The sequence below is a fragment of the Mobula birostris genome, chromosome 14, assembly GCF_030028105.1.
Source record: "Mobula birostris isolate sMobBir1 chromosome 14, sMobBir1.hap1, whole genome shotgun sequence".
Taxonomy (NCBI): domain Eukaryota; kingdom Metazoa; phylum Chordata; class Chondrichthyes; order Myliobatiformes; family Myliobatidae; genus Mobula; species Mobula birostris.
Window position 1 is genome coordinate 88,007,580 of NC_092383.1, and position 25,578 is coordinate 88,033,157.

The 25,578-nt window shown below is 39.8% G+C and overlaps 1 protein-coding gene across 5 annotated transcripts in view; it reads left to right on the top strand.

The window, feature by feature from the left end:
• Window positions 1–230: 230 nt before the first annotated feature.
• Window positions 231–25,578, top strand: part of LOC140210067 (polymeric immunoglobulin receptor-like) — a 36,285-nt gene continuing 10,937 nt past the window's right edge. For 2 of the 5 annotated variants that reach the window (XR_011889146.1, XM_072278847.1), the window contains exons 1-5: window positions 231–315; window positions 2,762–3,073; window positions 6,949–7,263; window positions 9,158–9,188; window positions 11,949–12,056. Coding sequence is in view for 4 of the 5 variants with exons in the window: in XM_072278847.1 (XP_072134948.1) it covers window positions 276–315; window positions 2,762–3,073; window positions 6,949–7,263; window positions 9,158–9,188; window positions 11,949–12,056 (806 nt within the window). In the remaining variant the exon portion in view is untranslated. Of the gene's footprint in view, window positions 316–2,761; window positions 3,074–6,948; window positions 7,264–9,157; window positions 9,189–11,694; window positions 11,852–11,948; window positions 12,057–19,483; window positions 19,657–25,578 lie in introns of those variants that run through there. The other 3 variants (XM_072278850.1, XM_072278848.1, XM_072278849.1) reach the window with 3 other exon arrangements.

Genomic DNA, 25,578 nt, shown 5'->3' on the forward strand with positions numbered 1-25,578 from the left:
TAATGCTGTTTTTTTAGCAGCTCCTCTTTCCTCTGTGTGGACTTATATTCAGTTAAGAGTCATCTTCCTGTTTCCCCAAACTGGAAACTTGTAACAATATACACAGTAGCATCTGAAAAAGGACATTTGTTAATCTCCCTTTTTCTGTATCACATTGCAAAGCTATTTGCTAATTTAAGAGGAAATGGTGCAATCCACGACATCTCTTTTTAAAAAAAAGAGGAAGAGCATATTGTGGACACAGTCACTGGAAACTGAGAACCATCACTGGAACAATGCTGTTTGCTGCTCTGCTATTGCTCTCTGTCATCTCAAGTAAGACTTTCTTTTCACATATGTTGAACTATAGCATCTAGTTACATATAACCTTAAAAATTGTTAATGCTAACCAGACACGTGATGAAACACTACCGCTGAGAATAAGCAACAGGGATCAGGAAAGGTGACAATCAATTTTACTTTTCAATACGAGGTGTAGTGAGTTGAGACAAAGTTGTGGGGGAGGATTTAGCAAAGAAATTCTATGGAGTACATGCAGCACAGAGGGTTTGGTTTTGGCCCAATCTGTCCTCCATTGCTTTGGCGTGGTATTTCTGCCTGTGTGGGTTTCCTCCGGGTGTTCGAATTACCCCACCGTCCCACATCCCAAAGATGTACAGCGTGGCAGGATAATTGTCCATGGTAAATTGTAGCTGAGTATCCAGGGGGTGTTGATGGGAGTGTGAGGAGAAGAGAAAGGGATTCATGGAAGTGAGTGTTTTATGGTCTGCACAGACTCAGTGAGCTGAAGGACCTGTTTCTATGGTTCTTGATCTACAGGTCTGTGAAAATTCCACAACACACTTCACAAACAACAAAGTACTTTTGAAGTGCAAAGTTGTGCAGACAACCCAACAGTCAATTTGTGCATTGCAAACTTCCACAATAGGCAATGCACTAATGACTGTCTAGTCCTTTAAGAACTGAGGGCCATCATGTCAGAAAATGAGATTATAGACTGGGTTTGGTATGGTGGGAGACTATTTGGTCCATCTAGTCTATAGCAGCTCTTTGTAAGGACTGGTGGGGAATGAAACTGCATAGACCCATAGGGCTGAAATGGCTTCATTTTATGTTGTAATAATAATTAGCCATTGACCTGGAGAAAGGAACAGAGATTAAGTTACATGAAACGTGTTTATGGAAATACTTTTTTGAGATTCTATAAATTATCAGCATGGTAGTGTTATGGTTCGTGGAGATTTACCAGGCTCCTGCCTGGATTAGACATGTTGTACAAAGATGGGTCGAGCGAGTCACTAGACACTAGAATACTACAGCACAGTACAGGCCCTTCGGCCCTCGATGTTGTGCCAACCCATATATTCCTAAAAAAATTACTAAACCCACACTACCCGTAACCCTCTATTTTTCTTTCATCTATGTGCCTGTCCAAGAGGCACTTATATACCCCTAATGTTTTAGCCTCCATCACCATCCCTGGCTTGTTATTCCAGGCACCCACAACCCTCTGTATAAAAAAACTTACCCCTGATGTCTCTGCCAAACTTCCCTCCCTTAATTTTGTACATATGCACTCTGGTGTTTGTTTATCGTGCACTGGGAAACAGGTACTGACTGTCCACCCCATCTATGCCTCTCATAATCTTGTAGACCTCTATCAAATCCTCTCTCTTCCTTTTACGCCCCAAAGAGAAAAGTCGCAGCTCTGCTAACCTTGCCTCATAAGACTTGTTTTCCAATCCAGGTAACATCCTGGTAAATCTCCTCTGCACCCTCTCCATAGCTTCCACATCCTTCCTATAATGAGGTGACCAGAAATGAACACAATACTCTAAGTGTGATCTCACTAGAGATTTGTAGAGTTGCAACATGACCTCTCTACTTTTGAACTCAGTCCCCCTATTAATGAAGCCTAGCATCTCAAAAGGCCTTCTTAACTATCCTATCAGCCTGTGCAGCGACCTTGAGGGATGTATGGATTTGAACCCCAAGGTCCCCCTTGACCCTCAAGAGTCAGGGCTCTTCGCTTTGGACTGAAGGATGATGAGAGGTGACATGATAGAGGTGTACAAGATGATAAGAGGCATTGATCAAGTGGACAGTTGCAGACTTCTTCCCAGTGCTGAATTGGCTGATACAAGGGGCAGAATTTTAAGATTATTGGTGGAAGGAATAGGGGGGCCGTCAGGGGTAGATTATTTTTAAACATAAAGTGAGTGTTGCATGGAATGCCCTGCTAGGGTTGATAGTAGAGCAGGTACATAAAAGACATTTAAGAAACTCTCAGATAGACACATTGATGATAGGGAAAACATGGAGAGCTGCGTAGGGTTAGATTGATCTTAGAGTAGATTAAAAGCTTGGCACAACATGGTGGGCCAAAGGATCTGTATGGTACTGTAGTGTTCTATGTGCGATGCAATGCTATTACAATGCTAGCAATCCAGGTTCAATTTCGCCACTGTCTCCACTGTGCTGTACTATTCTATATTCTACGTATCACTATTACAGCACTAGCGATCCAGGTTCAATTCCCAATGCTGTCGGTAAAGCATTTGTACATCGTCCTTGTGATCACTAGGTTTCCTCCACGTGCTCTGGTTTCATTCCACGTTCTAAAGACATACAAGTTCGTAGGTCAATTGATCACGTGTACAATTCGGCTGCGCGGGCTCATTGGGCCAGTAGGGCCTGTTACTGTAAATAAAACAAAATCAATCAATAAAAATTAATTTTTTTACTTTAATTTTACTGACAGAATCGTTGGCACGAGATCACACAATGGTGGTACGAGCAGGAGTGGGAGAAACAGTCACAGTGCGATGTTCACCTGTAGAGAAATGGGGAACCATAGTTTGGTGTAAAACAAACAATCAAAGGAGATGCAGTCCAGTAATGGATACGGAGAAATACAGTTACCATCCAAGAATATCAATCAGAAGACACACAAGATCTATTGTTGTAACCACAAGACAACTTATGGAGAGTGATTCAGGGATATACTGGTGTGGACGTTTAGACGGAAAATATATTGACATATCAGACATTGTAATGCTGAAGGTTACCGCAGGTAAGGCTTAGGCTTAAGTCAGGGTACCAGCTGGACTGTCGTCCCATAATGAATGCATTGATCATGATGTAACCTTCACTTCCCAAAGTGTTATCAGAGAAGACAGAAGAGACAACAGATTCCAGACACTGAAACAAGACATGAAACACGGGAAGAACTGAGGAGGCCACTTAGCAACTGTAGATGTGAAAGGTGCAAGTCAGATTGACCCTGCATCAGGAATGAGAGAGAAGTGGAAGGTTTGTTGATACAGAAATTAGTAAATTGGTTACACTGAACACAATATGCTGAAGGAACTCAGCAGCTCAGGTAGTCCAGCCTGACAGCGAAGGGGTCATTGGATAGGTTGTGCCAGTTACCGAAGAGCATGATCTCGCTCTTCCTGTGGTTCAATCTAACCCAGGATGCCAAATCAGAGCAGTTACAGATGCTGATCAATCTGCGAGCTGACTGGGGATCTAAGCAGATGATTGCAGCTTTGTCCAGTTACAGGGAGATTTTGAAATGTGTGTCCGAACTGCCTGGCAATGTCACCCCTCTTCCTGCTCTCATCCTTCCTGATGGATTTGGCACAGGGTTGTATACAGCATGTAAACAAGGGAAGAGAGAGTGGAAACAATTTCTGACTCCGGTCTTCCGTAAGACTATCAGACACAGGAGCAAAATTAGAACATTTTGCTTTTTTATATAAAGTTTGTTTTAGATGTTTAACATTTGTCTTCTACGTAGTGTGTCAGTAGAAAAGAGCAAGTTTAAATTTCCCAACATACATTCTCCCAAAAAAAATTAAATGTTACAGAGAAATTTTTGGATTTTGTTAAAGAAAGTAACATATTAAGTATTGGGCGACTTTTCAAATAAAACTTGATTACTTTGTAGGCATATAGTCTAGTGCATGATTAAACAAAGATGACAAACAGGTGCTAATGATCAATAACATAATGAGTTGAATGAACAAAACTGATCAGCTGAAACAGCAATGGGTGTAGAAGGAATCAAACTGGGCAAAGGACAAACAAACTAAAAGGTGAGTGTGTGGTAGATGTGGCAGTTTAAGCTTCAAATCATCAATTCTTACACCATGGCAAGAGTGAGCATAGCATCAAGACACAGTGCAATATCTTCCATCACTAAGGTTTCTCTCAAGCAGAAAGTTCATGGCAGATGGAAGTTTCAAGAAGTGTTGTCCAAGTCTTCTGAAGATGCACAAAGAAACAAGCAAGGCTGAGGACCAGAAATGAAGTGGTCAGCTACGGAATCTGAGTGCAGCAGATGTGAGATACATCAAACTGACATCCATTCAAAACTGGAAGAAGTCCAGCACTGCTATCAGCTCTAAACTTGCAGAATCAACTGGAACCCAAGTACACCCCTCTATAGTCCGGGGTAATATTGTCAGGTGGTCTTCATGGAAGAGTTGCTGCCAAAAAGCTATTCCTCCACTTTGGAAACAAAGCCAAGAGAGTCGCCCATGGACATAGAAACTCATAGACTGGGGTGCTGAACACTGGCAGCCAGTGCTCTGGACTGATGATCAAAATTTGAAACTTTTGACTCAGACAGGAGGCAGTTTGTCTGTAGAAGAGCTAGAGAATGCTACATGGATGAGTGTTTGCAGTCAACAGTGGCATGGCAGGGGTTCCCTGCAGGATTGCAGCTACATTTCTGCAAATAGATTTGATGGTCTGATCAGAATTACTGGAATCTTCAATGTTGAGAAGCACAAGCAAATTCTCATCCATCAGGGAGTTGTCTGATCAGTCCCAACATCTGCAACACGCCAATGACCCCAAACACACGGCCAAGATCATAAAGAACTTTCTCCAGCAAAAAATAAGAACAAGGAGTTCTGCAATTGATGGTATGGCCTCCAAAGAGCCATGATCTTGAGGCTGTCTGGGATTACCTGGAGAGACAGAAGCAACTGAAACAGCCAAAGTCTTTCAGAAGAACTGTAGCAAGTTCTCCAAGATCCTTGGAAGAACCCACTAATCGATTTCCTTATAAAGTTGCATGACCGTGCCTATAAGAGAACTGATGCAGCTTTAAAGGCAAGGTGTGGTCACACCAAATATTGATTTAATTTCACTTTTTGTAATTTTTTTGGTATTTATAATATTTTCATTTCATTAATTTTTTTAGTATCTTTGCTTTACAGGATTTTTTTACATGTGCCCAAGACTGTACATCATAGAGTCATAGAGAAATACAGCACAGAAACAGGTCCTTTGCTCCATCTAGATGATGACAAAACCATTTAATCTGCCTACTTCCATCAATCTGCACCGGGACCATAGCCCTCCATATCCCTACTATCCATGCACCTATTCAAACTTCTCTTTAGTATTGAAATCACCTGAACTACTTGTGCTGGCAGCTCATTCCACACTCTCATGACTCTCTGAGTGAAGAAGATTCCCCTCATGATCCCCTTAATGTTCTCACCTTTTACACTTAACCATGGTTGTAGTCCCACCCAACCTCAGTGGAAGGAGCTTGCTTGCATTTACCCCATCCATACCCCTCCTAATTTTGTGTACCCTTATCAAATCTCCTCTCAATCTTCTACATTCTTTAAAAAATACAGTGCGAACCTATTCAATCTTCCCTTATAACTCAGGTCCTCCAGACCCAGCAATATCCTTGTGAATTTTCTCTGCACTCTTTCCAACCTTGTTTACAATTTTCCTATAGGTAGATGACCAAAACTGTACACAATACTCCAAATTAGGCCTCACCAAAATCTTATACAACTTCAACATAACATCCCATGTTGGGGACTCAATACTTTGATTTCTGAAGGCCAAAGTGTCAAGAGCTTTCTTTATGGTCCTATCTGACTGTGACACCACTTTCAATGAATCATGAACTTGTATTCCCAGATCACTTTGTCCACCACACTCCTCAATACCCTACCATTCTAGATCGGTCCCAGCATGCCGAGCGATGGACCACCTTCACCAGCTTCTCACGCAGGACCTTAACAAATGCCTTACTAAAGTCCACGTAGATAACATCCGCTGACTCGTCTTCATCCACTTTCCTGTTATCTTCCTCAAAAAATTCCGTAAGATTGGTTAGACATGACCTACCACGCACTAAGCCATGCTGACTATCATTAACCAGTCCATATCTATACAAATACTTATATATCTGGTCTCTGAGAATACCTTCCAATAACTTTCCCACAACTGACGACAGGCACACCAGCCTATAATTTACAGGTTTCTGTTTAAAGCCTTTTTTAAACAGTGAAACAATATTGGCTGTCCCACAATCGTACAGTAACTCTCCTGTCACTAAAGATGTTTTAAGTATCTCTGCTGGGGCCCTTGCAATTTCTGCACTTCCCTCCCACAGGGTCTGAGGGAACACTTAGTCAGGCTGTAGAGAAAAATCCACCCTGATTTGACAAAGAGTAGCAAACACCTCCTCCTCTGTAATCTGTACAGGGTTTATGAAGCTGATCCTGCTTTGCCTCACTTCTATAAACTCTATATCTGTCTCCCAAGAAAATACAGGTGCAAATACATTTAAAATCTTCCCCATCTGTTTTGGCTCCACACGTGGATTAACATTCTGGTCTTCCAGAGGACCAATTCTGTCCCTTGCAATTCTTTTGCTCTTAGCATACCTGTAGATTCCCTTACGATTCTCCTTCAGCTTGTCTGCTGGAGCAATTCCATGCTTTCTTTTAGCCTTCGTAACTTTTTGCATTATCTCTTAGGCTTGGCAAGGCCTGTTCTACTGGGGTCCCTCCCATCCATGGTCAGTAGTCCTCCCACACAGCCCCAGCTAACTGTAGCACCGAAGGTTCTGTCAGCATGATTCCCACTACATTAGACCTCTCATTTCTTCCTTTTCTCATTTACCAGCAGGTTCATGGACAACAGACAATATCACGGTGAAGGGTGTGATGCAAAATGCCACCAGCCTACACTGCCACTATGAGCAGCGATTTAAATCACACAAGAAATTCTTGTGTAAAGTAATCTCTGTAAATAGGTGCAGTGTGATAGCTAGCACTGGATACATCAGCAGAAACCCAGCAATCATCGTAAACACTTCCACTGAATTTGCTGTCACTATAAAGCAGACCAACGAAGGAGATAAAGGAGAGTACTGGTGTGGAGCAACAAACACGTTTAACTTTGAGATTGTGCAGATTAAAATGCTGGAGATTTCTGAAGGTACGAATCAACCTAAAATTTCTGTGATTTGGTGCTTACGAACATGCAAATTTTCAGTCTTTACAGACTTTCTACTCCATAGAGGGATGCCACTTTGGAACAGAGATGAGGAGTAGTTTCTTTAGCTAGTTGGAATACTTTCTCTCGGATGACTGTGGAGACCAAATCACTGGGTATATTTAAAGTGGAGGTTCTTGGTTGTCAAAGGTAATGGGGAGAAAGCAGGAGTATGGTGTTGGGAAGGGTAATAATCGTGATAGCATGGTGGAGAAGACTTGATGGGCCAAATGGTGTAATTGTGTTCCTATAATCTCACTGTCTAATATCTTCCTCCATTCTATTTCTACCCACCTTCCTTCTCCTCATACTTCTCGGTTTTCCCTATTTTGTGTCCAGACTGCTCACCACTTTTTGGTTAAATTCTATCTTCTTCCTCATCTTCACACACAAGATGCTGAAGGAACTCAGCAGGTCAGGCAGCAGCTGTGGACAGGAAGAAAGTGTCAACTTTTCCAGCCAAGTTGCTTCATTGGGACTGGTGAAGGGTATTAGCATGAAACATGAACTGTTTATTTCCCTCCAGAGAGGGATCCGCTGAGATCCTCCAGTTTGTGTTCATTACTAATTATTTCCAGCATCTGCAGAATCTTTTTTGTCTTCTTATTGATCTTTGCTTATGAAATTCCATACTGATTCTTTCACTTGCATCTAGACTCTTGAGATTGACATTGGTTTATTATCGGTATTGGTATTGTCATGTGTGCCAAGAGACAGTGAAAAACATAGTTTATGCACGATCCAGGCAGATCATTCCAAACATAAGCACATCAAGGCTGTAAAAGAAATCAGAACATAGTATTAGTCACAAAGGAAATGTAGTCAAGACAAATTACAAGGGCCATGATGAGGTAGATTGAGAGATCAAGTGTTCATCATTTAGTGTACAGGAGGTCTGCTCAAGGGTTTGATAATAGCAGAATAAAAACTGTCCTTGAGCCTGGTAGTACATGCTCAGAACCTGTTACATCTTCTGCCTGATGGGAGAGGAGAGAAGCAAGAATGACCAGGGATGGAAGGGTCAGAGATTATGTTGGCCGCTTCGTGGCTGAAGGGCCTGTACTGTGCTGTACTGTTTGATGGTCTACATTCGATGAACTTCATCAGTTGGGAGCAGCACAATGGTGCGACTCGTCAGCTGTGAACTCACAGCTCCATCAACCTGGATTTAATCCTGATCTCTGGTGCTTTCTGTGTGGAGCTTTCCTTGCCTTTGCCTTATTTTCTTCAATTGGTCTGGTTTCCTCCTGCATCCCAAAGCCTTAGGGGAAGGTGGAAGTTTAACTGGCTGTTGTAAAATTCCCCTTGTAAGAATTTAGAATGAATTGATGGAAAAGAGAGGGAGAATTAAATAGGACCTGACTGCATGCTGAAGGGTCTGTTTCCGTGTTGTATCACTCCTTGCTTCTTGATCTAGGTAAGTTGACTTAAGGAGCTAAGAAGCAGAAATAATAAGCGATTCAGAGTTTCACACCTGCTCCAGCACAAAATAATATTGCTGTTGATGTTGCGCGTTTCTGACCTGCTTTATGTGCTGCTTGTTTGCTTGTTGTGTCCTGTGTTGTTCTGCTGAACATTGGGGGTGTCATGTACTGGAGCCAGAATGTGTGGCAACACTTGTGGGCTGGCTCTCAGCACATCCTGCAGGGTGCTGCTTGTTAATGTAAACGATGCATTTCACTGTCTGTTTCGATGCACAGCATATGCAGTAAATAGATCTGAATGTTCTGCTGCTCCACCACAATGCCAACCTATAGGTTGACAAAGATTAAAGTTATTTTGTGCTGTAATTGATTATCATTTGGTTTAACGTGTTTATTTTAACATCTCACCCCAGAAACACCAGAAGATTTTAAAGACAACAAAAGGTGAGATTTCAACTGTCATCTTCAAATTAATAACTATTGACTGATTAAGATCACAGTTTGATAATTCTGCTGTAATACAAGTGTCTCTAATCGGCATCATACATTTCATTTAATTTGATCAACATAAAGGTTAGAGGAAAATAATATGTCAGTTGGAGATATCATAGTATCAGAGATTAATATGGCATGGAAACCTGCCCTTCAACTCAAATATCCCGTGCAGACTAAGATTCCTCTCTTAGCTCACCATCACAATTATGCCACAGGACGTCAGGTATTGGGAGCAGCACAATGGGGCAGCTCGGACAGTTGTGGACTTACAGCTCCACCAACCTGGATCTACTCCTGATCTTCATTGCTTTCTGTGTGGAGTCTTCCTTGTCTTCACCTGATGTGCTCCGGTTGCTTCCCACCTCCTGAAGACCTACGAGTTGGTGGAAGGCTGATTGGCTCTTGTAGATTTCCCCTTGTCTGAGGATGCTTATCCCCTGCTCTACTCACTTTTCACTTATGAGAGCTTGGCTAGGTAAGGCTCTCTTACCATTTATAAGCTTACAAACCTCACAACTGGTTGTTGGCCGGATCAAAAGTGATGACGAATTGGTTTATAGAAGGGTGACTGAAAATCTGGTTGAGTGGTGCCAGGGCAACAATCTCTCACTCAACCTCAGGAAACCAAAGAGCTGATTATCAGCAGCAGCAGGAAGAAGCCAAAAGTCTGTGAGTACTTTCAGTTGCAGATATGATGGACAAATGGCAGATGGAGTTTAACCCGGACAACTGTGAAATGTTGCCCCTTGTTGGTCAAATGTAAAGGAGAGGAGTGCAGTAGCGATAGGGAATTCCATCGTCAGAGGAGCACACAGGATGTTCCGCAGACATAAAAAAAAGTCACCCAGATGGATTGTGCCTCCCAGTGCCAGGGTCAGGGATGTCTCTGATCAGACCCACTATATTCTAAATGGGGAAGTTGTGGTACCAATGCAATAGGGAGGAAAGGGGAGGAGGTCCTGAAGAGAGAATATAGGGGGTTACTATGCCAGTTGGGAACTCAAGACATAAAAAAGACACCCAGATGGATTCTGCATTCCTGTTGCCAGGGTCCGGGATGCCTCAGATTGGGCCCACAATATTCTAAATGGAGAGGGTGAGCCGCCAGAAGTTGTGGTACGTATCGGTACCAATGACATAGGGAGGAAAAGGGAGGAGGTCCTGTGGAGAGAATATAGGGGGTTAGGTAGACAGGTGAAAAGCATGACCTCCAGGGTAGTAATCTCTAGATTGCTGCCTGCGCCACAAGCCTGTTAGGGTAAGAATAGAAAGATTTGACAGGTGAATGAGCGGCTCAGGAAGTGGTGCAGGAGGCAGGTTTATAGATTTGTTGGAACAGTGGGATTCCTCTGAGGAACGGTATGACCTGTACAGAAAGGATTGGTTTCACCCGAACTCAGCGGGGACTAATATCCTTGCAGGCATGTTTGCTACAACTGTTGGGAAGGATTTAATCTATCTTGCCAGTGGGAATGTGAACTGGAATGATAGAGCTGAAGATGGGGCATTGGCTATACAAGTAGATGCAATGTGTAGTGAGATTTAAGGAAAAACAGACATAATGAGGGCAAAGTTGCAGTGACTCTGATGTGTTCAAGTATAACATGGGAACAAAATAGAAAAGGGTAATGAGTACAGGACCCTGAGTTGAATCCATAGTTGAAGATCATTAGGATGAAGGCCACACATGCAGGTAACATAAATGGAGTTCTGTTACTGAAACAAACCTTGAAACGTTTTGCTCGTCAATCATTTTATCAGCATTATGTCTCAAATGTTACCTTATTTATTTACTGGATTTAAGCATCAAGGACAAGGCCAGCATTTGGCACACAGCTCCTAATTTCCCATTCTGAATGAGGAGTTTGGAAGACTCACTGGTGAATGTGTCTGGCTCCAACTGGTGATCACCCTCTCAGGCCTGGAAAACTTCAATGGCTGTAGCTCACGCAGAGAGCAATCTCCCACAATAATGAAATGTTGGGCATTCCCACCATTCTGATCTGGTGATAATGACTGAACAACACTGTGTGTCCTTCAAGGGATTTGGGAGTAGCTCTGTTGTCATGCATCTACTGCCCTTGTCCCTCTAGGCCACATGGATTATATAGGAACTGCAGATGAAAGAATGAAAATGCAAACTGAAATACTGATGAACATCTGTAACTTGAATCCAATAGCATGGACTCCACTTGCAGATTTCTCTCCCCCTCTCTCCCCCCCCCCCCACTGGTTTGGAGCATATAACATTAATTTCACACACTTTCACTGGCAGTGCGACGGTTCCAAGATGTGGACATAAGTTGGAGAATCAGCACTCAACCATCAGACTGCTCGATACTCCGTGCCACAACACTACATCACATTGAACGATGATTTCATATGTAATGGCATTTCCCAGTGTCCGTTACAGAATTCTCTGTGCGTTGTTAATTAAATTTCCTTTGTCCATCAGTGACCATGAGCTGAAAATTCACCGGGTATCGACTCTGATCCAATGGATACTCTTCAGCGGTCTGGCTCTTTCAACTGTTTCAATAAAATGCATTTCTCAATGTCACTTGCTGATAATATGCATTTTGATAAATTGCATTTAATAATATGCATTTCTCAGTGTCACCGATAATGTACACCTAGATAAAATGTAGTTCTCAGTGTCATTTATTGACTATTTTGTGTGTAACTAATGATATCTTCTTGATCTGTTAGGAACTATGAGTTGATCATTCAAAAATTTTGGACTCTGACCCGTTGGATACTCCTTGGAGCTCTATTTCTTTGCACTGTTTTGATACATTGCATGACAGCTTTCCAAAGGTAGATTTTTTTTCCAATCTTTTCACTTCCATGCCGTGTGATTCACAATTAAAAGTGGAAGCTCAATTTTAGTCCAGGTTAATTCATTCAAAATCTCTCCTAAGTGTCTGTAACTGCAAACCAATGAGTTGAGTGAAATAACAGAGGAGAAACACATGGTTAAATGGCCAAAATATGGCTGAAAGTGTCATTCGAAGGACACAAATTAGATAATATACAATTTAAGTTAACATTCCCTTGCAACGACACTTCACATATTATAAGACATAGGAGCAGAATTAGGACGTCTGGCCTATCGAGCCTGCTCAGCCGCTCAATCGTGGCTGATCAGTTTTTTCTCTCCTCCTCAAACCCAGTTCCCAACCTTCTCCCCGTAACCTTTGATGCTATGTCCAATCAAGAACCTATCAATCTCTGCCTTAAATACACCCAATGATCTGGCCTCCACAGCAGCATGTGACAACAAATTCCACAAGTTCACCTCCATCCAGCTAGAGAAATATCTCCACATCTCTGTTTTGAAAGGGCACCCCTCTATCCTGAGGCTGTGCCCACTTCTCCTAGACTCTCCCACCATGGGAAACATCCTTCCCACACCTACTCTGTAGGCTTTTCAACATTCAAAAGGTTTCAATGAGATTCCCCCCTCATCCCTCTGAATTCCAGCGAGTACAGACCCAGAGCCATCAAACGTTCCCCGTATGATAACCCTTTCATTCCTGGAAGCATCCTTGTGAACCTCCTCTGGACCCTCTCTGATGCCAGCACATTTTTTCTAGGATGAGGGGACCAGACTGTTCATAAAACTCAAGGTGCTGCCTCACCAGCGCCTTGTAAAGCTTCAGCATCACATCCTTGCTTCTGTATTCTAGACTTCTTGAAATGAACGTTAACATGGCATTTGCCTTCCTCACCACCAATTAGACCTGCAAGTTAACCCTTAGAGTGTTCTGCACAAGGACTCCCAAGTCCCTTTGCTTGCCAGATTTTTGGACTTTCTCTCCATTCAGAAAATGGTCCTTACATTTATTTCAACTACCAAAGTGCATGACCATGCATTTTCCAAACATTGTATTTCATTTGCCACTTCCTTGCCCATTCTCCTAATCTGTCTAAGTCCTTCTGCATCCTACCTGTTTCTTCAATGTTACCTGCCCCTCCACCAATCTTCATATCATCTGCAATATTCTCACCATGTTTGTAACTTTCCGGTAATACCATAGCTTCTTAACTTGGTAAGTAGCCTCATGTGTGGCACCCTGCCAAAGGCCTTCTGAAAGTCCAAACGTACAACATCCACTGCATCCCCTTTATCTATTCTACTTGTAACCTCATCAACGAATTCCAATGGGTTTGCTAGGCAAGATTTCCCTGAAGGAAACCATAAGACCATAAGATATAGGAGTAGAAATAGGCCATTCGGCCCATTGAGTCTGCTCTGCCATTCAATCATGGCCTGATCGAATTCTTCCAGTCATCCCCACTCCCCTGCCTTCACCCCATACCCACTGATGCCCTGGCTAATCAGGAACCTATCTATCTCTGCCTTAAATGCACCCAATGACTTGGACTCCACAGTCGCTCGTGGCAACAAATTCCATAGATTTATCCTCTGACTAAAGTAATTTCTCCGCATCTCTGTTCAAAGTGAACGTACTTCAATCCTGAAGTCGAGCCCGCTTGTCTTAGAATCCCCTACCATGGCAAATAACTTTGCCATATTTAATCTGTTCAGACCTTTTAACATTTGGAATGTTTCTGAGATCCCCCCCTCATTTTCCTGAACTCCAGGGAATACAGCCCGAGAGCTGCCAGACATTGTTCACACAGTAACCCTTTCATTCCTGGAATCATTCTTGTGAATCTTCTCTGAACCCTCTCCAATGTCAGTATATCCTTTTTAAAATAAGGAGCCCAATACTCCAAGTGTGGTCTCATGAGTGCCCTATAGAACCTCAACATCATGTCCCTGCTCTTATATTCTATACCTCTAGAAATGAATGCCAACATTGCAGTTTCCTTCTTCACAACTGATACAACCTGGAGCATAACCTTTACGGTATCCTGCACAAGAACTCCCAAGTCCCTTTGCATCTCTGCATTTTGAATTCTCTCCCCATCTCAATAATAGTCTGCCCGTTTACTTCTTCCACCAAAGTGCATGACCATACACTTTCCAACATTGTATTTCATTTGCCACTTCTTTGCCCATTCCCCTAAACTATCTAAGTCTCTCTGTTTCCCCAACACTACCCACTCCTCCACCTATCTTTGTATCATCAGCAAATTTAGGCACAAATCCATTAATCCCATAGTCCAACTCATTGACATACATCGTAAAAAGCAGCAGTCCCAACAACCACCCCGTGGAACTCCACTGGTAACCGGCAGCCAGCCAGAATACGATCCCTTTATTCCCACTCTCTCTTTTCTGCCAACCACCCATGCTAGTAACTTCCCTGTAGCTCCATGGGCTCTTATCTTGCTAAGCAGCCTCATGTGCGGCACCTTGCCAAAGGCCTTCTGAAAATCCAAGTACACCACGTCTACCCTGTTTGTAATTTCCTCAAAGAATTACAGTAGGTTTGTCAAGCAGGATTTTCATTTCAGGAAACCATGCTGGCTTTGGCACATCTTGTCCTATTCCTCCAGGTACTCTGTAATCTCATCTCTAACAATTGATTCCAACAAGTTCCCAACCACTGATGTCAGGCTAACAGGTCTATAGTTTCCTTTCTGCTACCTCCCACCCTTATTAAATAGCAAAGTAATATTTGCAATTTTCCAGTTAACCAGTACAATGCCAGAATCTATTGATTTTTGAAAGATCAATTGTATCAAAAGTACCAATTGTTTGGCAACAATAAGGTATAAAGTATCTCAAAATATCATCGTTAATGCCTCTGCAATCTCTCCAGCTACTTCCTTCAGAACCCATAGGTGCATTCCATCAGGTCCAGGAGATTTATCCACCTTCAGACCATTAAGGTTCCTAAGCACCTTCTCAATCGTAATTTTCATTGCACAAACTTCACTTCCCTGACACTCTTGAATGTCTGGTATATTGCAGAGGTCTTCCACTGTGAAGTCTGATGCAAAATGCTCATTCAGTTCCTCTGCCATCTCTACATCTCTCATTACAATATCTCCAGCATCATTTTGTATTGGTCCTATATCTACCCTCGACTCTTTTACCCTTTATATACTTGAAAAAGCTTTTAGTATCTTCTTTGATAATAGTTGCCAGCTTGCTTTCATAATTCTCTCACTCTCTTGAGATCCATTACCAACCTGATTTTTCCTATCAACCTGCATGTTAAAATCTCCCATGATTACCATATCATTGCCCTATTGACTCACCTTTTCTCTTTCCTGTTGTCAGCTGTGGTCCACCTCCCAGACACGGTTGGGAGGCCTAGATACAACTGCCATCAATGTCCTTTTACCCTTGCAGTTTCTCAACTCAACCCACAAGGATTCAACACTTTCGATCCTATGACTCATCTTTATACTGATTTGATGCCATTCTTTACCAGTAGAGCCACAAAACCCCCTCTTCCCATCTTCCTATCCCTCAGATATAACATTCATCCTTCACAACCATGAACCATCCTATATACAACCATCCTTCAGCCAAGATTCAGTGATGACTATAACATCATAACTGGCAACCTTGGACATTCAGCTCCCAACTAGAGCCATCCTTCAGCCAAGATTCAGTGATGACCACAACATCATACCTGGCAATCTGTAATAGTGCAAGAAGATCATCAACCTTGCATAATTTCTCACTGCCATGCTGACTTTGTATTATTTCGTCCTGTGTCACCAAGTACTCCATCACATCATCCTTAACAATTGACTCTAACATCTTCCCAACCACTGAGGTCAGGTTAACTGGTCTATAATTTCCTTTCAGACGCCTTCCTCCTTTCTTAAAGACTGGAGTAATGTTTGCAATGTTCCTGTCCTGTGACACCATGCCAGAGTCCAATGATTTTTGAAAGATCTTTCCTAATGCCACCACAATCTCTAATGCTACCTCTTTCAGAACCCTCAGGTACAGTTCATCTGGTCTGGGTGACTTTCAATAGAATCTATTAAAAAAACTCCTGGATGGGTGCGTGGAGCTTAGAAAAATAGAGGGCTATAGGTAACCCAAGGTAATTTCTAAAGTCAGTACATCTTTGTCACAGCATTGTGGGCCGAAGGGCCTGTATTGTGCTGTAGGTTTTCTATGTTTCTATGTTTTCCATGACTTATGTGGCTTTAGGTCCTTCAGCTTTTTGAGCACCTTCTCTCTTGTAATATGAACTGCACCCATTTCTCTTCCTTCACACACTACAACATCAGGCATACCGCTAGTGACTTCCACAGTGAAGATTGGTGCAAAATACTTAGTTCATCAGCCATCTCCTTTTCCCCCTTAGTAGTTCTCCTGCCTCATTTTCTAGTGGCCCTATATCCACTCTTATTTCTCTTTTATTTTTAATATACTTGAAAAAACTTTTGCTATCCACTTTGATATTACTTCCTAGCTTGCATTCATCTTTCATCTTTACTCTTCTAATGAATTTTTAGTTGCTCTCTGTAGGGTTTTAAAATTTTCCCAATCCTCTATCTCCCCACTAATTTTTGTTTTGCTGTATGTCCTTTCTTTTGCTTTTACAATAGCTTTGACTTTCTTTGTCAGCCATGTTCTACTATTTTACCATTTGAGTATTTCTTCATTTTTGGAATATATATGTCCTGCTCCTTCCTCAGTTTTCCCTGAAGCGCACAACATTGCTTCTCTGCTGACATCTCTGCCAGCAGCTCCTTCCATTTACTTTGGCCAACTCCTCTCTCATACCACTGTAATTTCCCTTACTCCACTGAAATACTGCTACATCAAATTTTACTTTCTCTCTATCAAATTTCAAGTTGAACTCAATCATATTGTGATCATTGGTTCCTAAGTGTTCTTTTACCTTCAGCTCTCTAATCACCTCCAGTTCATTACATAATATCCAATCCAGTATAGCTGATCCCCTAAGTAGGCTCAATGACAAACTGCTCTAAAAAGCTATCTCTTAGGCATTCAACAAATTCACTCTTGAGATCCATTACCAATCTGATTTTCCCAATCGACCTGCATGTTAAAATCTCCCATGACTACCATAACATTGCCTTTTTAACTCACCTTTTCTACTTCCTGTTATAATCTGTGGTCCATCTCCCAGCCACTGTTGGGAGGCCTGTATGTAACTGCCATCACCATCCTTCTACCCTTGCAGTTTCTTAACTCAACCAATGAGGATTCAACATCTTCCGATCCAATGTCACAGCTTTATACTGATTTAATGCCGTTCTTCACTAGTACAGCCATACGACCCCCTCAGCCTACTTTCCTAACCCTCTGATATAACGTGCAACCTTGGACATTCAGCTCCCAACTACAACCGTCCTTCAGCCAAGATTCAGTGATGGCCACAACATCATAACTGGCAAACTGTAATAGAGCAACAAGATCATCAACCTTATTTCTTGTACTACGCACATTTAGATACAACACATTGAGTTCTGTATTTGCTATCCTTTCTGATTCTGTATCCCTAAGACAGATAGATACATCCGTTATTGATCCCAAAGGAAATTATAGTGTCATCATAGCATTACAAGTGCACAGATATACAAATATTAGAAGAGAAGTGAGAAAGTATGTTTAGCTTTCCAATGCCTCTTTAATTTCCAGGAACTTCAAGGTGTACAAATCTCTTCACATGCACCAGGAACTTTGCAGTGCACACACATCTCCAGTTATACCCAGCGTAACTTCACCTGCTCTCGAACCTCTCCCTTAGCCCGACAGTGTACAGGTGGCAGGGTTGCATAGCAGTTAGTGCAACGTTTTACATTAACAGCGATAATCGTGCAATCAATCGTGGATCAATTCCCACTGCTGTCTTTGAAGAGATTGTACATAATCCCAGTGACTGCATTGGTTTCTGTTGTGCATTTAATATTTCAGTAATATTGTAAATGAATTGTTTGACTAAGCCTTCTTGCTTTCTTTGAATAATTAATTTAAAATAATTCATATTGTGGGTTATATGTAAAAGTACATTAATAGCATACTATACATCATCACATCACCGTGTCATACATGAGTGCCTTGCTCAGAGCAAAAACTAAGCTAAGACGTGTATTCCCAGCTCTGTGTTTCCTTTCAATTGGTTTTACGTTTTGGAATTACAAATCACAACAGTAGGTGACAAGGACATTTTATAGAGCTCAAGATGTCAACCTACCTGGTGAAGTGCAGCAAGAGGCTCAAGTTAAGAAGAACCACGTGAGATATTTGAGTTTTTGAAAAGCAGCGCAGCACGTACGTCTTCCTAAAGGGACAGACATGGTTGAGTCAAAAGAGGCAGAAAATGGGAAAATTCAAGGGTTTAAAAATAGTGAGTACTGAGTGATAATAATCATAAGTTTTTTAAAGTGCAGAGACAACGAGCTATGCTGGAAAGATAGGCACATTCAATTGCAGAAGAAATAACTGCAATATGTATACTGAGTGAATTGAAATACTCATTTTCGTTTTTCATTTTTAAATCTTTTTTATTGATTATTATTGAAAATCAACAACAAAGAAAAATACATCAAGATAATGAAGACAACATATCCATATGTAAAATAAGAGTTAAACTGTCAACCAAACTGAACAATCTATCAATAATAATTAAAAAAAATCAAAATGTTAAAGCTTTTTTTTGGAAAAAGGAAAGAAAGAAAAAAGAACCCCTACTAACTAAAACAAAAAAAAACCCTGATAACAAAAAAAAGGGAAGAAAACCCATATGGAGCACAAACCCGGAGCTATACGCCATACAGGCTTCCATAAAAAAAGACATCATTCTGCCAACCAATCCATGTTCCCGAGCATCAGAAAAGGACCATCTTAATTAACTCAAATCAAATGATAATAACGGGCAAAAGACCCCCACCTTTTCTCGAAGTCAATTCTAGGATCAGAAGTTCGACTTCTAATTTTTTTCCAAACTAAGACATAACATCACCTGAGAGAACCAGTGTATCAAAGTGGGAGCAGAGGCATCTTTCCATTTTAATAAAATAGTCCTTCTAGCCAATAATGTGACAAATGCAATTACGTGTTGGTCTGATGTAGAAATACTATGAATATATTGAGGAATTATACCAAACAAAACTGTTAAGTTATTAGGTTGTAAATTGATTTTTAAAGCTTTAGAAATTGTAGAAAAAATAGATTTCCAAAACTGTTTCAATACGGAACACGACCAAAACATATGTGTCAATGTAGCTATCTCAGTTTTACATCTGTCACACTGACTGTTTACATTAGGAAATGTTTTAGACAATCTATCCTTTGTCAAATAATAACGATGTACAATTTTAAATTGAATTAGAGAATGACTGGCACAAATCGAAGAAGAGTTGACCAACTTCAAAATTCGCAACCAATCCTCTGTTATCAAGATCACGTTAAGCTCTCTTTCCCAATCTTGCTTAATCTTAAGTAAAGAATAGATATCCTGTTGTAATAGTAAATTATAAATTTTCCCAATAAAACCTTTCATTAAAGGGTTCATTTTAAAAATAATGTCTAACAGGTCAGAATCTTGTATATATGGAAAATTACTTAAATATTCTTGTAAGAAATGTCTGACCTGAAGACATTACGAAAAATGTGAATATGAAAGAGAATATTTAGTTACTAATTTCTCAAAGGACATCAATCAGCCTTCTTGAAACAAATCCATGAAAGAAAAAATTCCTTTATTCCTCCAAAGAGAAAAGGTAGGATCACTAAGGGAAGGTTTAAGTAAATAGTTTCGATAAATTAAACTAAAAAGGTTAATTTTTTTTAAGATTAAAAAACTTACGAAACTGGTACCAGATTCGTAATGGCTGCTTAATCATAGGATTTATATTTAAAATAGAAATTTTGGCTAATTGTACAGGTAAAGGAGCTCCTAATAACGAAGTTAAACAAAATTGTTTCACAATTTTCAATTCCAGCTCAACCCATGGTGGTCGTTCCTTTTTATCGGTCCAGTATAACCAAGAACACGCATAACGTATATTAACCACCCAATAATACATTCTTAAATTAGACAAAGTAAGACCTCCACCCTTTTTTAATTTTCATAAATGACATATTCCAATTCTTGGTCTTTTATTATTCCAAACAAAAGATGAAATAATAGTCAACCTGATCAAAAAACTTCTGAGTTAGAAAAATAGGGATATTTTGAAATACATATAAAAATTTTGGTAAAATCATCATTTTAACTGCATGAATTTGACCAACTAATGAAAGTGTAAGTGGATTCCATCTAGAAAAAATTGCTTCATAAAATCCACTGAGGGAACTAAATTAGCTCCATAAAGGTCTCCATAATTTTTAGTGATGATAATACCTAAATATTTAAAAGAAACCAGAACGTTAAAAGGAATCTCATCATATATAGAAGCAGAATCTTTTAAAGGAAATAATTCACTTTTATGCAGGTTTAATTTATATCCTGAAAACAATCCAAATTCATTGAATAATTTCAATAAACTAGGAATAGATTCTTCCGGATTCGAAACATAAACCAAAAGATCATCCGCATAAAGGGAAATCTTATGACTAGTCCCATTTATAGAAATTCCTTGAATATCTTTGGCTTCACGAAGTGCAATAGCCAAAGGTTCCAACATCAAATTAAATAACACAGGGCTCAACAGACATCCTTGTCTCGTACCCCGCGAAAGTCGGAAAAAGGGGGATCTACAGTTATTAGTAATAACAGTGGCAATAGGGCTTTTATATATCAATCTAATCCATTTATTAAAATTAGTACCAAAGCTAAGTTTCTCTAAAACTTTAAATAAATATTTCCATTCAACTCTATCAAATGCCACTTCAGCATCTAGAGAAACAACACACTGGGGAGTCTTAGACAAGGATGAGTATATAACATTTAACAGTCTCCGAGTGTTAGAAAAGGAATAATGGCCTTTTATAAAACCTGTTTGATCCTGAGAAATAATTTTAGCTAGTATATTCTCCATCCGATTAGCCATTATTTTGAAAGAATTTTAGTGTCCGCATTTAATAATGAAATAGGTCTATATGAAGCACAATCTGTAGGGTCTTTATCTTCCTTAAGAATTAAAGAGCTGTGTACATACATCTATTGATGCTTCTGGACACATCTTCAGTGATGTTCCTGGAATCATCGGGTGTTTCAGGTCTTTCAACATCATACAACCTCCTCCACGTGACCCAGCCGGGGCTGATCAGACCCCAGCTTGTGTCCAGATGGCTAGCTACTTATGACTCCATGGCTCCCCTCTTTTGAGCCACAGCCATCTTGAGGCCCTCTCTGCTGCATCGGTAGTACTGCGGATGGCTCTCCTCTTCCTCTCTCCCTCGATGCCCAAAATGCTGAAGGCTCTAACTAAAGAAGTTTCATAAAATGTGGAAGGTAACTCTCCCAGCAGAAAAGAAGCTTTAAGCATTTCCAACATATCAGGAGTAAGCAAATCTACAAATTTTTTTATAAAATCCTACGGAAAAACCATCCAATCCAGGAGCTTTACCAGATTGCATTGAAAGAATAGCTTTCTGAATTTCTCTTTCAGTAAAAGGACCATCAAGAATTTGCTGATCTTCAACAGATATTCTAGGAAAATCAATCTTTTGGTTTATTGTTAGAAGGGTCAGCTGGAAACTGAGATTTATACAGTTCACTATAATAGTCTTGAAAAATGTTATTAATATCTTCATAATTACAAGCTAAACTACCATCTCCCTTACGAACTTTTAAAATTTGTCGTTTAGCTTTAACTGCTTTAAGTTGAGATGCTAATAGTTTGTTACTTTTATCTCCAAACACATAAACTTGACTTTTTAATTTAAGCAAATTTCTTTCAATAGGATAAGTTAATAGTAAATTATATTGTGATTGAAGTTCAACCCTTTGTTTGAATAAATCAACATTAGGAGAAACTGGGTAAGTGTTGTCCAGGTCTTTAATTTGTCTTGAAATTCTATCTAACTCTGTTTTTGTCTGTTTCTTGAGCTTAGCCAAATAGGATATTATCTGACCTCACAAATATGCTTTAAGTGTATCCCATATAATCAATTTCGAGACATCTCCCGTATTATTAAAAAGAAAGAAATCTCTTATCTGAATCTCTATAAATTTGACAAAGTCTGAACGTTGTAATAAATTTTCTGGGAAGCGCCAAGGAAAGTTTACATTACTAACATCATTTAACTCAAAAGGTAAACTTAAAGGTTCATGACAGGACAGCAATAGCATCATATTCACTTTTCTGAACTTTAGACAAAAATCGGAAATCAGTTATAAAATAATCAATTCTCGAATATTTATTATGAACATATGAATAAAAAGAATAATCTCTATCATTAGGATGTAAATTTCTCCAGATTTCTATCAAACCATAATCAATTAAAAAGGAATTAATAAGTGTTGCTGAACAACTCGGAAGCTGCTGATTGGTTGAACTCTTGTCAATCAAAGGGTTTAAACAACAGTTGAAGTCACCTTCCATCAGCAGCATATATTCATTTAGGTCTAGTAATAAACCAAATACATTTTTTAAAAAAAGAAGGATCATCTACATTCGGTCCGTGTAGATTAATCAAGACAATCTTTCTATTACAAATTGTTCCTTTAATAATTAAAAATCTACCATTATTATCTGAGATGATGATTTCTTGAATGAATGAAATATTAGATTTAATAAAAATAGATACTCCCTTTGTTTTATTTTGACAAGTAGCATGGTATTGAAGGCCCTTCCATGTTTTCAGAAATCTATTTTGATTGCCCATTCTGATATGAGTTGCTTGAGCAAAAATTATATCGGGCTGGAATCGATTAATAATTTAAAAAGTCTTCTTTCGCTTAATAAGGTGATTCCAGCCACGTACATTCCGACTAATAACGTTTATCTGTTTAAGTACCCTTGAGTGCTATTAAACAGAACAATACACGCATACCATGGCAGGCTAATCAAAGATGGCGGTGATGAGTATAACCAAATAGAAAACACGCATGCTCCGGAACTCCATAATGGGGAAAAATACAGGAAATGTGTGAAAAAAATCCCACAATAAACCCCAAAATGCAAAAATACCCCAAACATCCCACCATCCCCGAAGATAGAAATCCAGCACAGGAGAAAAAGGCCGGAACGCATCCCCAAGAAGAAAAGCAAAAGGACGGAACTCCGCGTGCCGCACAATTTAAATAATGATTTAAAAATTTTTGCTCTCAATTCCCCCTCCCCTTACAAAGAAAATACGTAACCTTAAGATAAGAAAGCCCAGCAAAGAAGAAAAAAATGTTTATACTTAATCATTGAAAATAAACGAGGGAATGCAAAAATAGTCTCCAAAGACGTCAAAGCAATGCTATTAACCCAAACAGTATAATCTCCAAAAAGCGAAAAGCAGCGCCATTTTTCTTTAACTTACTACCTTATTTAACGAAAGAACTGCAGCTAATTATCTATTCCTAAACACTCCATAATATAAGAAAAAAGTCTATATAAACTGTAAGCAAACTATCATTTAATTAATAAAGAAAAAGGAAGATAGAAACAGATAACTAGTTAACAATCTATCCGCTGTAGAAATTCACTCCGTATACTAAACAGACTTCAAAAAAAAGTCATTCTTTAGTCAAACCAAGAAGATCACCTCTTCTTTCAGTAATCCATCGATCAGAGAATATCTTAAGCATACAGAAATCTTCAAAGCCTGTTTTCTTTCAGAAAATTATTCAGCAACTCTAATATCCTTCATACATCAGCCGATTCCACAACAGAGTTGACAAAATCCGATGCCGCTTGGGGATCCAAGAAGACACGAGGTGTAGAATCTTTAGGAAATAATTTTAATCTCGCCAGGTATCTCAGAGATGGAAAAAGTCTTTTTTCATAGGCTATCTTCATGACGGATATGAATTTCATCCATTGTTCCATAACTTCCCGTGAATAATCTTCATGAAAACAGATCTCCGAACCGTTAAATTTTAAAACTTTCTGTTTTCTTGCACTTTTTATGATTTGGTCTTTAACTTTAAAGCAAAGAAAGTTAACTAAAATTGGTCAAGCTTTATCTGACGAAGTGAAAATTCTGTGAGCTCTTTCAATATCGGGAGGCTGAGGTAGAATATCCGGAAACAGAGATTGAAACAGATTGGCAAAATAATCCAATAAATTCCCCTTCTCAGCACCTTCTTTAAGACCCACAATTCTAATGTTATTTCTACACAATCTTGCGTCTAAATCGACAATTTTGTGTTGAGCCTGTTCCAAGCGGGTTGAAATAGCCACAATCTGACGTTTCCATTCTTTAAACTAAGTATTCAAGGAAACAATATTTTCCTTAATAGTCTGTAAACTCTGTCGGAACGACTTCAACTCAGAAGTGTTATTGTCCATTTTGTTGTTGAGACCCATCAATGCACTTTCCAAACGCTCAGTTCAGACAGGCATATCTTCTAATTTTTCTTTTGAAGTTTTTCCCTTTCCATTGCTGGGTTCAAAAAACTGTTTTCCACTTCTTAAAGGATACGACATAATGATCACTATTTCCCTCAAATATCCAAAAAATAAAAGTTAAACAATTCAAAGTTTAGATTGAGGAAAAGGAGGAATTAAAGGCAGCCACAAAATGTATGTATTACTCCATTGAGCTGCAGGCGGAAGTCCCGAACTACTCAATGAGAAACGCAGCCCAGTTTTAAAAGCATATTAGGTGTAAGAGCATACAGCTTGTTTAGAGGTTTTCAAGTATCATGAAAGAAATGCAGGAACATTTAGAATTGAAACCATTTTTGCTTGTAGAATACTTTATGTTACAACAATGAAATCAAAAGGAAGGGGAGTCCATTTCAGTGTACGTTGCTGAATTGAAGAGGTTTTCAGAGCATCATCAGTTCACTGGTGGGGTAAATAATCCACTGAGAAATTGTTTAGTTTGTGAAATACAACAACCAACAAACCATATTGAACTTATACGTGGTAACAGTAGGACAGCCAACATTGTGGGGATATGACCAGCTGAGACAACTGCAACTTGATTGGAGATCCACCCATCATTTGCATGCCACATCCCCTGCAATAGCGTCAACCAAAAACAAACTTTAAAAAGGGTACTGGATTGATGCCACAGCAGAGTCCAGGGCTAGCACTGGAAAACGCAAATATATCAAGGGTAAAATTGTGTTAAATAAAAGTAACACACCCAAGTTTTACAAAACACATCCTCTTTCTTACACTATCAGTGATAAAGTAGCCAGTGAGCTGGATCACATGTAGACCGATGGAATTCTTTCCAAGGTTAGTTGGATCCATAGGGAACACAAGTGGTCCCAGCAGAAAGAAGAATGGGTGTCTCAATGTCTCTGGTGATTTACAGGTCACCATGAACACGGTACTAAATGTAAACAAGAGAAAATCTGCAGATGCTGGAAAT